We start from the raw sequence: 14,815 nt of genomic DNA on the forward strand, positions 1-14,815 counted from the left end.
TCAATCAATAACTTTTCATCATTTAGGTGAAAAAATCTGAAGACATTTGTCCAAAATTCAGGGCCTGTCACACACAACTTGACCCTGGAACACTCATCTTGTGTTTATATGGACATGAATCCTCTGATCTAGCCCTTGTAATCTGAATGTTCTCACCAAAGCAGCTCATGCTCACATAAGCCATACCTGGGCATTTCCTTGCAACATCTCCTGTCCATCATTTCCAGTCCCACAGGCTCTTACCCTCAGCCAGGGAGCCTTCTTGCTCTCCTAGTTTCTACAGAGCATACCTCTTGAGGTAAAGCATTAGTTATCAGAGCACCAAGTCAAGCACTTAAACCCATCTATCACTCCATAAACAATAACTACGTGGTGTTATCAGTTTATTTCAGGTGTTGTTGTTGTTTTTAATGTGTTTGTGTGGGTACACATGACACATATGTATACGTGTGTGGAAGTTGAGGACAACCATCGCTTCCGTTCCTGGAGCTGTGACCTTTGTTTGCTTTGGGTTTTTCTCTATGAGACAGGGTCTCTCACTGGCCTGGTCCTTGCCCAGTAGAGTAGGCTGTCTGGGTAGTCCCAAGGATCTGTGTGTTTCTGCCTCCTCAGCACCGGGATTACAAGCTTGTGCTACCACTCTGGTGCTCTGACATGGGTTCTGGGCACTGAACTGTCCTCAAGCTCATGTGTCAGCAAGTACTTTACTGACCGAGCTGTTTCCACTAGCCCCAAGAGATTCTTTTTGGTGGTTGGCACAATATACTAAAGGACAAACTTGAATAGGACACAGTAGGTGACTTTTACTTAATGGCACCCCTCTGTATGGCAAGTTATAATCCAATACAATCTGACTAGAGACTGTTAGCAAAAGCAGACAGGGTGGACAATCACCACAAGCATCAGGAGGCATGTTAGGAAACGCACACTCCTCACTCCCACCTCTACTCTGAAATGCCTGGCAACACCCTGCTCCTGAAGTCAATTGGGTATCCAAAGACGGCCACCGACTTGGGAGGAACTCTAACGCAGAGGGAGTCTTGAGAGCCGGATCCTGTCTACCTCTGCACATGAAGAACACTTTGTTTCTGAGCTTGTGACGCCTGACACTGAAGAGAAGAAGGTCTGAAATCAACCTAGCGGGATGACGGCAAGTCAAGTCACCCCTAGGATCCACGGCACACAGGCATACACTGTGGCTCCAAAGAGACAGACCTTAACTTGAGGAAACCTCTGAACAACAGAATCAAGTGAGAAAAGTTTCCTTCTTAGTCTTCTCAGCTCACACAAACTGAAGAGTTCTTTGAAGGGAAGTCTGTTCCTACCAACAGTTTATACAAAGACAGGCTGGGAGGGTCACACAGTGTCCCTTCAACACCGGCTCGAGAGAAAGAAGAGCTACGAGACAGGGCTGGAGGAGGCCTCACAGAGGGCCTCACGGAGGAGAAGGGAGCCTGCCTTTTCCAGGTGAATGAAGGAAAGAAAACCTAACAAGGGATACCAACCATGAGCACAAAGCCAATATAAAGAAAATAAGCATTGGTGAAAACACTACTCAGTGCCTAGCATTTTATTATCAACCATCCGACCCACCTTTTCATAAAAACAACCGAATGCCGGTTCTCAGAACAATGGACTTGGAAGTCACAGTTTTAAATATTCAAAAAACAGACGTGGAAACATTTAAAGATAATCCAAGAGCAAAGGAGATGACTGGATGTGTTCTGCAAAGCACTCAGACATCTGTGGGCTGCGGCACAAGGACACACTCACCCATCTCGGTCAGCGTCTGTTTCCAGGTGGGGACCTCGGGGGCCTCCGAGTTCTCCTTCAGCAGCTCTGTCAACGTGTCTTTCAGCTCTTGTACCTTGTTTACATTCTGCTTCAGTTCTGCCTCAAATGACTGACAAGAAGGATAAAAAAAACCATCATTCACCGCAAAAAACTATGACATCAAAGACAGAGAGCACAGTGATGATATAACATTTCCTCCCCTCTGGGAAGACCCAGAGAGGAAAAAATCCTAAGTTAAATGCTGGGGTGGGTGGGTGAGGACCTGGATTATGCAGCTGACAATTCTCGTTATCTCTTTGCCCATCTTCAACTGTGAGGTCCAGGAAACCCTCAGAGGAACACTCTGACTGTGGAGGCAATGGCCGACTCTGTTCCTGAAGGGAATTTTCTACTTTCGAACTGCCATGGAGAAACGCAGGCTGTTACAGCGAGACTGTAACTCCAGGCAAATCAGCCTTGGTCAAGGCCTCCAGAATTGGGAGGCCCTGGGAATAAGCACATGGTGGAAGTCAAACACAGGTTGATGATTTGCATTCATTTTTGCCATCACAGTGCTACCATGGGAAACTACTTTCCCAATTTTGACAACTACAGAAATACCGTCCATCAAAGAAGAGGATGGCATTAGCTAACCCCTTTTATAATAGACAAAAAAGGCCCTTAATATCCCTTATTAAGGGCTATTTAGTTAATAGCCCTTAACTAAATCCCCAAAAGTTAACTAGTTGATATCCCAGACTGAGGTGGATTTAACAATGGCAAAGTTACTTTTTATACTGTTCGGTCCTTTTTATAATGTCAGAGGGCAGGAAAAGTGACCATCAATGGCCCCGCTCTACAGAAAGACAGATGTTAAAATCTCAAGTCCTCTGTTGAAGGGTCTAGATAGAAAACAGAACAGAGCTCATGACCACCAGGGCTACTTCTGAATTTCAGTCCATTCTCTCTGATGTCTTCCTTCTGTGTGCCTAGTGTAAGCACTACAGCTCGGAAGGGAAGGTGTCCTGGCAGTCGGAAGCCAGTGCTACTCTCCAGGAAGCTGAGCAGAGCTGTAACATTTCTCGGGAGCAGCAGAGCGGGGCAGAGCTGTGACAACTTCCTAGGGGAACCCTCCCCTGCTGGAGCAGTTACTACCCTTGCATTAGGGAAACCTTTCCCAGAGCAAGGACGGTTAACACTTTGATGGGGAAACTGTCCCCCACTGGAACAGAGCTGCAACACTTGTGTTGGAATACCTTTGCCTTTTGAGGCAAGGGTAATCCTTGGCTGTCTTAGGATTTCTTTAGGATTTCATTTCCAAGGTGGAGGTTTTTTAGGATGGGGATTGGTAGGATTTTAATTCCTGAGCTTGGGACGAGCTCAGAGATTGGTTGGATTTCTTGCTCAGGGACTGACTGGTTTTTCAATTCCTGAATTTGTTCGGGGCAAGGCGTGTTTCTTTGGCTCTGGTCTTAGGCCAGAGAATTCTTTCACTGGCCCTTTTCACCCTACACCCAGCCCACCTTATTCTGCTCAACTTGTATCTTCACAGATTCGGTGTCTGTAGGTGTTGGTGTCTGGTGCCATTTGTTTGCAGTTTTGTTCATTTTCTGTAACCACTGCATCATCGCGCTTGATTCTTCCTGGGCCTTTTGCAACTTGGAGAGTTTCGTGTTCAGTTCAGCTATTTTATCCTTGAGTAAGAGGCCAAGGTCTTCATAACTGTGGCTTATGTCAGTCATGTCCTTTTTAATAGATGTTAAACCTAGGAGTGGGAAGGAAAGTGTACCAATGCATGTTGAGGGCTTTGGAGAAGTTATAGAATTAAATTTATACTACATAGTATGTCCTTCTACTTTGTCACTATTAAGCTACAATAAACCACAGACTCTTTTAGGAACAAAGATCAGGTCATACTGCTAATTAATGATAAATGACTCAGAATAATAGTAACACTGAATAATAGTAAAATGTAAGAGTTAGCGTAATAGAATTGTAAGCTTAAAGATTACAATATAGTTCTTCGGCACCAAACAATAGATTGATGCTGCAGGCCACAGGAATATATCATAAGAACTCAGCTGGTTATGGCAAAGTCACTACCTGGAGGGATCAGGGAATTCCTCCAGAGGAAGCCAAATTCCAAGGAGTTTTTGGTGTTACTTGGCTTGTTATATATCAGCTGTATTCTGTTATGAAAATCATGTGTGCCTTCATAGTTTTTCCAATTGACTTTCCCTTAAGAAGGACTAACAGTGTGGACTGATCACTCTCTGGACATACACATTCCAGGTATTTGGAGAACAGCCACAGGAAAGGCTTTCTCTGGAATCAGATTATCTCCCTTAACCACTTTCAAGGACTACAGGAAACACCACCCAGGTGGGCGCCCAACTTGGAGGACTAACAATGATAACAGCCCACATGCAAGTCTCCTGACTTAAATTCCACAAGGAGACACCGTCCAGGGGGCACCCAACTTCCAAGGACTAACAATGATAACAGCCCACATGCAAGTCTCCTGACTTACGGTAAATTCCACAAGGAGACACCGCCTAGGAGAGGTGGACGTTAAGTAATAGCTTTACACAATTTAGCTCGGACCCTCCCTTTATATACTGGGACTTCCAGGGCACAGGAGAGAAAAGAAAAGAGAATGGAAGAACTAGATGGGTAAGAACTTGAGAGGAACGAACTGAGATGGAGAAGAACTAGATTGAAGGGCTAAAAGAGAGGACTAGAGGAACGAGATGGACGATGAGGAAAAGCCAGACGGGGAAGAACAAGATGAGGAAGAGCCAGATGAGGGAGAAGGAGATGGGAGAGGAGCTGATAGGGGAAAGAACTAGATAGATGAGAACCTAGAAGGGACAGAACTAGATGAAGGAATTAAGATAGAACCTAGAGGGGACAGTAGATAAATATAGAGAAATCAGGCAAGAAAGGAGCTAGACATGAGAGCAGAATAGAAGCTGTGTAGAGAGAGAGAGAACTATCACAGAATAATAAAGTGTATGAACTAAGGAGTTTCGTGTACATAGATTCATTTCTTTTCATCAAAGATTAATTATCAGCTGGTTGTAGATTCTTCCCGGACCCTGGGAGGGGACTATCGAGGGGCTGGACCCCTTTAGTCCCCAATAGATTGATAGATCAAATGCTATTCCAAGTAGATATCTATATTAAATTAACAAGAGGGAAGTAAAATTGAGTACCAGAGTGAAACAATAAAGCTTTATTAATCTCAGGTGGACAGTGTTTACAGGATATTGTACCAATATATCCATGGAGACTGTGTCTACTCTAATTCAAGTTTAAGATTTCAATATAACTACTTCCCTCTAAAAGGAGTTCCTCAAAAGCAGCAAATTCCATTAATCATGGACCAGATAAGGTTACTATTCACCTTTATTTGCCAAGAAATCCTGAGTATTTGTGTCTGTTCCTTCACCATTTAGCATTACTCCTCCTGCAAAAAACAAACAAACAATGAGGTAACCTTAGTCTGCCTTAGTGTTTCTGCCCGCTAACTGTAGAAGGCATTACACAAACCGTCATGGAGTGGTCATTTATGAATGCCATCGTTTATTCTTAGTGACCGGTGTCTTACTTTCTTCTGCTTATCTGTTAATCAAAGTTAATTCCTAAATGTTGTAGCTAAGTTGTTTTATGCTAAAGTCATTTTAATGATTAAGCTACTGAAGTTTAGAAGGTCCCAGCACGTATATACTAAATAAACTAAAGTAACCGAGAAGAGACTGTCTGCTTTACCCGATGACTGAAAACTGTCTGTTTACACGATGTTATTAGAGGCTTAATGAAGGCACGGTGATTTAAAGAGACAAGAAGGAAACTTCTGAAAGTTAAGCTGAAACAAGCTAAATCCACATATGTTGAAACAGAGGACACAGTGGTGGTAGTGCTGGGCCTGGGATAGGACTCCTGAATTTAAATGTCAGCTCCACTAGTTCTTAGCTGTGTGCCTAGATGAACTAATAAATAAAGCTGATGGGTACCAAGGTAGCTAACCTGTAAGAGCACTATGGGGACCACAGATAGCTAACCAATTGCCTATCAAACAGAAACTCCTTAGTGGGTCATAATAGCTATTTGTCTTTTATTATCATATCCATCTGGTATTGGCATGTTTCCATAACCACACAGTTAATGAAATCCAACTTTCTCACGCTAGAATCCACTGGCTGTCTATCACAGCAGAGATATACCCATATAAGCACAATCAACAGAAACATTTAAACATCTGAATGTTGCTCTCTCTCTCTCTCTCTCTCTCTCTCTCTCTCTCTCTCTCTCTCTCTCTCCCTCTCTCTCTCTCTCTCTCTCTCTCTCCCTCTATCTCTCTCTCTCTCTCTCTCTCTCTCTCTCTCTCTCTCTCTCTCTCTCTCTCTCTCACACACACACACACACACACACACACACGGCATTTTACATGGAAGTGAAAGCATCCGAGAGTCTCCAAACTAATTCTTAAACGTCAAGCAAAGAAAACCAAGCAGAGTACAGATTTTTATTATAAATAAGAAGACCGGAGGAACTAAGATAAATTAAAGACAACAGAACTCCTCTTCTTAAGGAAAAGCAACTTGGCATCTCAGGAAATCTGACTGGGGTGGGGAAGGAGAGATCACTGCAGCATATAGAGTGGGCGTCCCCTGCAAAGGGATTAATAGAGTGGGATAAATGGCTGGTGGAGAAAAGTGCAGCTGGAACATGGTGTCACTCACAATAGGGACAGCTGGAGGCCTGGTCAGACCAGATAAACCAGAGGACACTCAGAAACCCACAACGGAGACATGAGATCAGCCTTCTGTCTAGTCTCCAACTTAAAAGAAAACACAACCAACAAAGGAACAAAACACACCTCAGTAAAGCATGCTTTACCTAAACACTATATTCGTATTAAATCAGCTTGGGAATCGCCATTTGTATACAACTCCCTTCTCTGGCCCAGGAGGGTGGGGTCAGCCAGGGCTCAGGCTGAAATGCGCATGTGCAGGTGAACAGGCTGCAGAACCCACGGCATTGGGAGCAATGTGCAGACAAGCAGACAGGAAGAGAGTGAGAGAGAACACACACACACTTCTTTTTCAGGAAGCCAAATTCATGTCTTTACTACCTAGTATAACGAGACTAGAAACAGCACGGAGAGAACGTCCATGTCTCCATGTAATGACAGTAAAAGGCAAACAGACTGGAACCCGGCCGGCCCCCTTCCTCAGTATCACCTTCTTATCCTTACATGCCAGTGTGGTTACGTTCTAGATGGAGTAGTTAATAAAAGCCAAGCATGGGATTTAAACTGGATTAGAACAGGTATTTTTCCATGACGGATTTGTGTGTGTGTGTGTGTGTGTGTGTGTGTGTGTGTGTGTGTGTGTGTGTGTATACGTGCTCCTACGTTTGTACGTGCACATGTGCAGGTGTACATGAACGTGTCTGCTCCCACACACTGAGGCCCACAGCAGATGTTGGGCATCTTCCACAACTGCTTTCCCCTTTATTTTCTGAGGCAGGGTCACTCATCAAAGCCAGAGGTCAAGGGTTCAGTGAGTCCAGCTGGTCAGCTTCCTAAGTGCCTGGACGACAGGCAGGCCACCACAGTGCCCACTCATGTATAAAACACAGGGGTGTGTGTGTGTGTGTGTGTGTGTGTGTGTGTGTGTGCGCGCGCGCGCGCTGGGGACTTGGACTCCCATCCTCATGCCTGCTCACAGTCGATCCACTGAGCCATCTCCCCATCTCTCCGTGATGAATTTCAATGTGCTTTTAAAAATCATTTGTCTTACCTCTTTGACTTTGTATTGCTGAGGCGCCTTTTTATTTTAATGAATTAAAAATAGACAGAATCGACAGGAGAGCTCTGATTCTTACCGACTGGTCACGGAAACGAAGCGCATACCTGATCTGACGGCTGTGATGGCCTTGGCAGGGGTGGTCACTGCGCTTATCAGGTTACATAGTGAGACCCCACTGTTGGTGGCTCTCTGAATCTCGGGTGCTTTCAAACTCCACTTTTCTTGTAGTTTCTTTAAACACAAAACCACATTATCCTTCAGTCTTCTGAGGATCTTCAAAGTTGTACATTATAACCGAACTTCTTAAGCATATTTCAAAGCAACAATGACTGTGGGCCCAGGTGACTGTTAACACTGTTGGCGGAGAACGGGGCAATGCCCATTCTGTGTTCTGCCCCCAGCCACAGTGAAAGCCAGGCTGTGTCCTGGTGCTACGGGAATGTTCCAGAGTAACTGTCAACTGTAAGTCTGTAGGGCTGTATCAGGTGCAGGCACATCATTAGGTATGTAACAGGACAATAAAAATAAACACGGGCATACAAAATTCCAACTCACACTGAGTGTTAACTACCAAAATTTCAGTGAAGTTGTAAAGACAGTGATTTCACTCTAAGGAAATCTGACAGAATTAGCCATAACTTTTATGACTTATGGCAGACAATAAACTCCATATATACTAGTTATACAAGAGATTCAAAGAACTTGTCTTCCAACCCTGGTTACCAAGCACATGAAGAAAAGGGCTCTCTCTTACTGCGTGGAGGGAAGGGATAATAAAAAATGGAACTTAAGTTGTGATTTGATGAAGAAGGAAACTTCAATATTTAGGGGGGCCAATGGCTCAGTAACACATCTTTTTTATAAATCAAATTAACAAAGAGATTATGTCCTTCCTTGAAAAGATCAGCTAATCCCATTACTGATTTCCACCGATCCTACAGGGCATTTCTGTGACGAGCCCACATGACTTTAGACTAAAGGGTTCGATGCTCATTACTAACACAGGCAAGCAGAGGTTAGTAGCAGGTCTAATGAGCCACCTTGGTTTCTTCCAGAGATTTCCCCAAGGCCTCTGCACCCAAGGAAGGCTTCACGACGGGAACCTGCTTTGCTGTTTCGTTTATCCAGGACTTCAGTGACTGAGCAAGGTCTCGGAAAGCACTCAGCTGCTCCTGACAAGAACTTAGAGCTTCTTTTCTAATGAACAAAGGCAAACCAGAAGTTAAACTGCAAAACCAGATGCTCCGAAAGGCCAATTATTAACCAATGGTCATCATTCCCAAACTGGGCTCAACTTTAACAACCAGCTTTGGTGCACAGAGCAACTCTTCAGTACCAGGCTGAAGTTTGCCCGTGTGGAAAATGCAATCAGCTGAGTAACTACTTGTTGATTCTTTAAGCAAAGCTCATAGACAAAGAGAGGAAACAGTAAAAAAAAAAAAACCTGTAACCCGTACATAACAATACTCTATAATGCTACATAAATTCTAGGAGCTTTGATTGATCCATTTTATACAATGTTTAATGTCAGCCAGCAAAGACCCAGAAAAACAAAACAAAACAAAACCCAAACAAACATGTATACGCTACTGACCTGAGGAGAACATAGGTCACGTTAGTGAGTAGATGACTTAACCTAGCACTTTGGACTGATGGCATTTCTACCTCTCCAGAGAGATGTAACCCAGTGACTGGGGAGTTTTAACAGGTGCTCCTCCACCCCAGCGCACAGGTAGCTCCATTGTGAACTCTATGGACCTTTCTATATGCCACACACATGACTTAAGAGCACCGTTACACTTGACATGTGGATGACTTACGTGCACATATGACTCCAGATGCTGGAGATAAAGATGTATTACAGCTGGACTAATTATGGGTGACTATATGGTTTTAATGTTTTTATGGACTAGATATTACTTGAATTTAATATTGGAATATTTAACCTAGGTTATGTAAGAAAGCCAAGAATATTTCTTCTGTGAGAGGTTCAGAAACAGAACCCAGAAGTTTTAGGTAGAGAATTCTGAGGAAATAAAACTAGATAAAAGAGAAATGATCATTCTAAAACATCTTTTTGGGGCTCTTCCATATAAACATCATAAAAATAGGATGTGTGTTCTAAACTTGAGATAGGAAATGGGAAGATGTGCCCCCAGGACTCATTCCCACATAGACTCACAGGTCAAACTGGGCCCACTGCCCTGTTCTTTATGGATGTGTGCCTCATCCACTCATGAGAGCAGTGAGCTGTTATATTAAAAGGGCTACTAAGAACCGTACTGAAATATGCATAGCTTCTGAACTGAGTCCCCAAAGCAAGAACCATTGCTTTTCAAGGTTATTTCTGTCTTTGCAAATAGAAAGGCAATATTTGCCAAAGAAACCATAGGCCTTGGTGAGCTTAATCATTTCAGTAATAGTCCACCAGCACCACTGTGCTTACACAATGCTTCTCACTTTTACACAAGCAATGTTCAGTTTCCCACCTCAATATTTCAACAAATAGTAACTTGATGTTTTTGTTGTTGTGTTTTGCTTCTTAAGACAGGGTCTTACTACAGCCCAGATTAGGGCCTCAAACTATAGTCCTGCTTCAGCCTCCTAAGTATATTTAAGGCACAAATACATCAGCAAAGACTCCACATTTTGGAAATCACCTCAGTCCTATACTTACATAAATAAAAGCATTTAGCTATTGAGTACCACCAAGTGGAATAAAATACATTCCGAATGAGGTGCTTACTTTTCTTGGATAGTATCCTCCAGTTCTTTGAATTTCTTTGACAAATTATTTGTTTTTTCAAACACCAGAGCTTTGTCCCCTGGTAAGCCATGGCTGGATATCTCTTTCAGGAGGCTGTGCAAAGCTTCGAGATCTTTCTTGTGTTCTAAGAATTTAGTAGTGGATTCCTGCAAAGCATTGAGATCAGTCAATATGAATGTTGCTAGATCTCAGAATCACATTCCAGCAGAAGTGTGTGTAAGAGCAGAATACCTCCAGCTGGGGTTGCATGGAGTACATCTAGTCTGAGCACTCCAGAGACTGATTATTAATGACCAGGTAGGATGCAGTGAATGTTTCACTTTAAAATGCACGTATTTTTGCTTCTCTATGGTTTGGGCATGCACAATGATACTGTAACGGCTATGATATGTGTGGTAAATGTTTTATTTCTATTCAAAAGAAAAATGCTTCAAGGAGAAACCAGTATGAATCAGTTAGAATGATGACTGGTAGGTAGACTGTTGCTGCTAAATGTATGCATGAGCTTGTCTTAACCGGTCTACATGCTTGGCATTGTGGCTAACGAGGAATACACACCTGCATATGCTGAGACAGCTCCGGAACATCTTTCCCTGGCATGTCCACCTCAGTGAGTGCCTGGCTCTGGGTCTCCAGAAACACTTGCAGCTTTTCTGAGAGTTTTTCAAACTGCTCTACTTTGGCCTTCAGCTCCACCATCTTGGCAAGCTTTTCTTTATGTTTCTGACTTGCTTCGGAAAACCGAGCAGACAGGTCCTTCATCTTCGCTTGCAGTGAGGAGGCAGTGGATGGGTCTGTCGTCTCCACAAATGTCTTCACTTTTTCATTCATGGCATTCAGGCTGCTCTGACGACCTGCAATATCCTGTTCCAACATCTGAAACACAGCCATCATTGTATGTATTTTGTAACAATGTCTACAAATAATGCCACAGAGTTTTGAAAACAATTCTTCACAGCAACGTAAGCTTGAACAACCTGTGACTAAAGGCTAACAGTTGGAAATGAGCGACGTGTTTGATTTTTCCCTTGAGGAAGCCAATTCCAAAGCTCTTTAAGGGAGTGTGGAGAACAGCTGGCTGGCTACTTGAAGAAGGCAGGGGGTTGTTGCTACCCAGCAACCCCTGGGATCTAATGCAGCCTGGGGATTAGCCATGCTCTTAATTTTTAAAAGGCTTGGCAAGAACAAGATTGATCTGATGAACCCCATGAGCAGCTGGCTGAAGTAAAGATAAATGAGATAAGATACAGTGTAGGTTTAAAAAGAGCACAAATCCCTTTCTCAGTGACATCACAAAATCATTTCCACATTCGTTTGTACAAGCGCTGCTTGCTACTTGGTTGTATTCAGAAGCATCTCTTCTCTGTCTTTAAGCCTACCTGTTCCTGAAGGCAAATAACTTGCTTTTTAACTGCAAGTGGCATTCCTTCCTTTAAAAAATGGCACTCACAATGTTTTTACTGATGAGATCCTGAAGAGCTGTGGAGTTCAAGGGCACTTGACCTTGCGTGACCAGTGAGCTCTCCACACTTCCCATCCAGTCCAGCATCTCATCCAAGCCGTCCTGCACACTCAGAGAGCGGGTCAGTGTTATCTGAAGCTTCTCATTCCGTTCATTCACAGACTTGGACAGATCGTCGTATCTCCCAACAATGTCATCTGCTCCACACAGAGAGGGGACCAGTAAGCACCAAGTTCTGTTTACCCTTTCCTTTTCAAACGCACTCCAAGGTTAACATTAGGTTTTCATACAAGAAAGTTTAAATGATGCGTTTCTAATGAATAATCAGATCATGTATAACTTTTTATGAAGACACAGACAGTGAAAAGTGAAACAGTGAAGAAGAGTAATTCAGATGCCTATCATGTGCAGTGAGTGTCTCAGAGAGATAGAAGCATGGTCTAAACAGTGGGTCATGCAATCGCTCTCATGTCTGACTGGTATGCCAATACGTATTGATAACTATTTGGGGGTGGTGAATGACAATCCCAGACAACTACTCTCAAGAGACAATATTCTGCCACACACATACTCATGTTCAGCTTTTGTCATAGAGAGAGGCTTCAAATGCACAGAAGACTCAAATGCAGTAAGAAAACAGGATAACAGAGTAAATCCACTTAAAGTTATGACCGTGCTTCTAACAGATAAGCAACAGAATTCACCTACAAGTTTAATAACAGACGAAAGGCAAAAATGAGTTTAGCAGAACAACTTATCTCCCATGATATACTCTTTATTTTCCATTCTAAAGATTTAAGGTGAAAAGAAAGAAAAAAAGAAAAATGCCACCTTCTTGCCTAGTTTTCTCTTGAATACAAAATTCTCTATTTTGACATTTGACATTCTATACCGTGGGCCAGCGACAGGTTCAAAGAACAGCGTTACTAAATTTCTAGTTCTCTCTCTGGAACACAACTTGTTTTTTAATCATGATTTTAAGAACTCATTTGTTACACAAAGACTCAAAAAAGTATTTCAGTTCTTTCTGAACTGAACATAGGACTAGAAGCTGTGGCCTAAACAGCTTCATAAGCTTGTGTTTGGCCTAGGGCTCAGGATTCAATAGCAAAACAATTTCTTTTAAGTTGTTGTAATGCTACAGTATGAGAAAATAGCTTGACAAATTCTCACTGAATTGGAAAGTTTGCATGGCTGAGACAATCGGGGCCCTGTTGCTAAAATACAATGAGGCTGAAGAGAAGGCTTAATGGAGAGAAGGACTGCGTTTACTGTGTTACAAGCCGAGGAGTCAAGTGCCACATTCCGGTGCGACCCCTCTCTAGAAGTCCCCAGAGGCGCTGCTTTAAATCCCAGCTGTGACTGGCGGTGGAGCCGTTCCTCAGGGGGCAGTGCTTAGACATCAGCATGATGAGTGACACGGTGGGACCGGCGACCTGTTCAGCTATGACACCTAACTTCCCATGCCAAATCAATGAGCTGCTTTCAAAGCTGTAATACACTGTGGGTGCGACTGTTTGCTATGGACTGCATGTCTGTGACCCTTGACCCCTGTACTCCCCCCACCCCCACCCACCTTTTATTTTAGGTCTAAGGCTTAAAATGGTGGAATCTGGAGAGGACTTTGGAATTCCGAGTGCATGCATGTGTATGGTTTGATCAGTTTCCTACATACAATTTTAATCTTTTGTAATTTCCTAAGCAATAAAAGTACTAGAAAAATCTTTGTTGTGGTATTTTTCCTTTGGCCCCAGTTCCTCACACAGAGTTTTAAAAGTGTTTAGCAAATCCTTTATGAGTTCAAGGCTAGCCTGGGATACACAGCAAGCTTTTGTTTTGTTTTTTAATCAACAAACAACCCAATATATATATATTTTTAAAAAAGCTATTGTTTTTCTTAGAAATTAAAAAAAAAGATCGTATGGAAATTGTTTTTGTATCATAAATTGTTTCACACATTCCTAGAAAATGGTGCCATGATCTGAAGCATTGAAGGAATACATGAAATAACGGGCATCTAACATTAGGGAAAGCCCGGCATGGCAGCTCATGCCTGGAGTTTGGCCTTCAGGAGGATAACACGAGAGGACTGTCTTGAGGTCAAGACCAGCCTGGGCTACACAGTGATTCTCAAGCCTACCTGGGCTATAGAGCAAGATTTTGTTTCCAAAAGACAAACAAAACAAACAAAAAACAAATATTAAAAAAAAAAAACATGGAAAACATCAAAAATGCCTCTTCCAATGACAGAGCCACAGTGAAGGCAGTGTTTCTGCTTCACACCTCCTGGCTCAGGTTCCTATGGTGATGGTCGCTAACATGGGTTTACAAGATGGTCTATCAGAACAGAAGAACAAAATCTTAGAACAGCACTTCTCAACTTGTGGGTCGCAATCCCCTGGGGGGGTGTCGAATGACCCTTTCACAGGGGCCACCTAAGACCACTGGAAAACAGGTATTTACATTATTATTCATAACAGTAGCAAATTTACAGTTTCGAAGTAGCAACGAAAATAATTTTATGGTTGTGTTCACCACATGAGGAACTGCATTAAAGGGTCACAGCGTTAGGAAGACTGAGAATCACTGCCTTAGGATCTCCATTCATACTTTCTTCCTATGCTTTGAATTTTTGTAGTTTTGTGTTTTATAATCAGATATGATAATGTAATAGAATGCACATGTAATTCATAAATACATGTGCCTTGAAATGACTTATCGATCAAAGTACATGATCAAGAACACTTGCATGTCTCTAAGAATAGAGAAGAGTTCACTTTGTATGGAGTGGCTTTCTCCCCACAGAAAACTTTACACAGATTTTAATTGAGCTCTGTTTGGAAGAAACATGAATAGTCACCTGGAAGATTTTTTTTTTTCTGTTCACACATGCAGAGATCACAAATCATACAACATACATCCGTGAACACTTTTTCTCCTTATCTATAAAATCCCTCCATTTCAAAGGTACCCGTGAGACAGGAAACGAGCTAAGAC

The 14,815-nt window shown here is 42.7% G+C and overlaps 1 protein-coding gene across 24 annotated transcripts in view; it reads right to left on the minus strand.

The window, feature by feature from the left end:
• Dst (dystonin) overlaps positions 1-14,815 on the minus strand; it is a 436,213-nt gene that overhangs the window by 90,010 nt on the left and 331,388 nt on the right. For all 24 annotated transcript variants that reach the window (XM_037199850.1, XM_037199849.1, XM_028865355.2 and 21 more), the window contains 8 exons: positions 11,807-12,015; positions 10,915-11,232; positions 10,336-10,502; positions 8,630-8,786; positions 7,694-7,820; positions 5,180-5,242; positions 3,297-3,538; positions 1,774-1,903 (listed from right to left, as the gene is read on the minus strand). In XM_037199850.1, the coding sequence (XP_037055745.1) occupies positions 1,774-1,903; positions 3,297-3,538; positions 5,180-5,242; positions 7,694-7,820; positions 8,630-8,786; positions 10,336-10,502; positions 10,915-11,232; positions 11,807-12,015 (1,413 nt within the window). The remainder of the gene's footprint in view (positions 1-1,773; positions 1,904-3,296; positions 3,539-5,179; positions 5,243-7,693; positions 7,821-8,629; positions 8,787-10,335; positions 10,503-10,914; positions 11,233-11,806; positions 12,016-14,815) is intronic.

Source organism: Peromyscus leucopus, chromosome 16_21 (assembly GCF_004664715.2).
Source record: "Peromyscus leucopus breed LL Stock chromosome 16_21, UCI_PerLeu_2.1, whole genome shotgun sequence".
Taxonomy (NCBI): Eukaryota; Metazoa; Chordata; class Mammalia; order Rodentia; family Cricetidae; genus Peromyscus; species Peromyscus leucopus.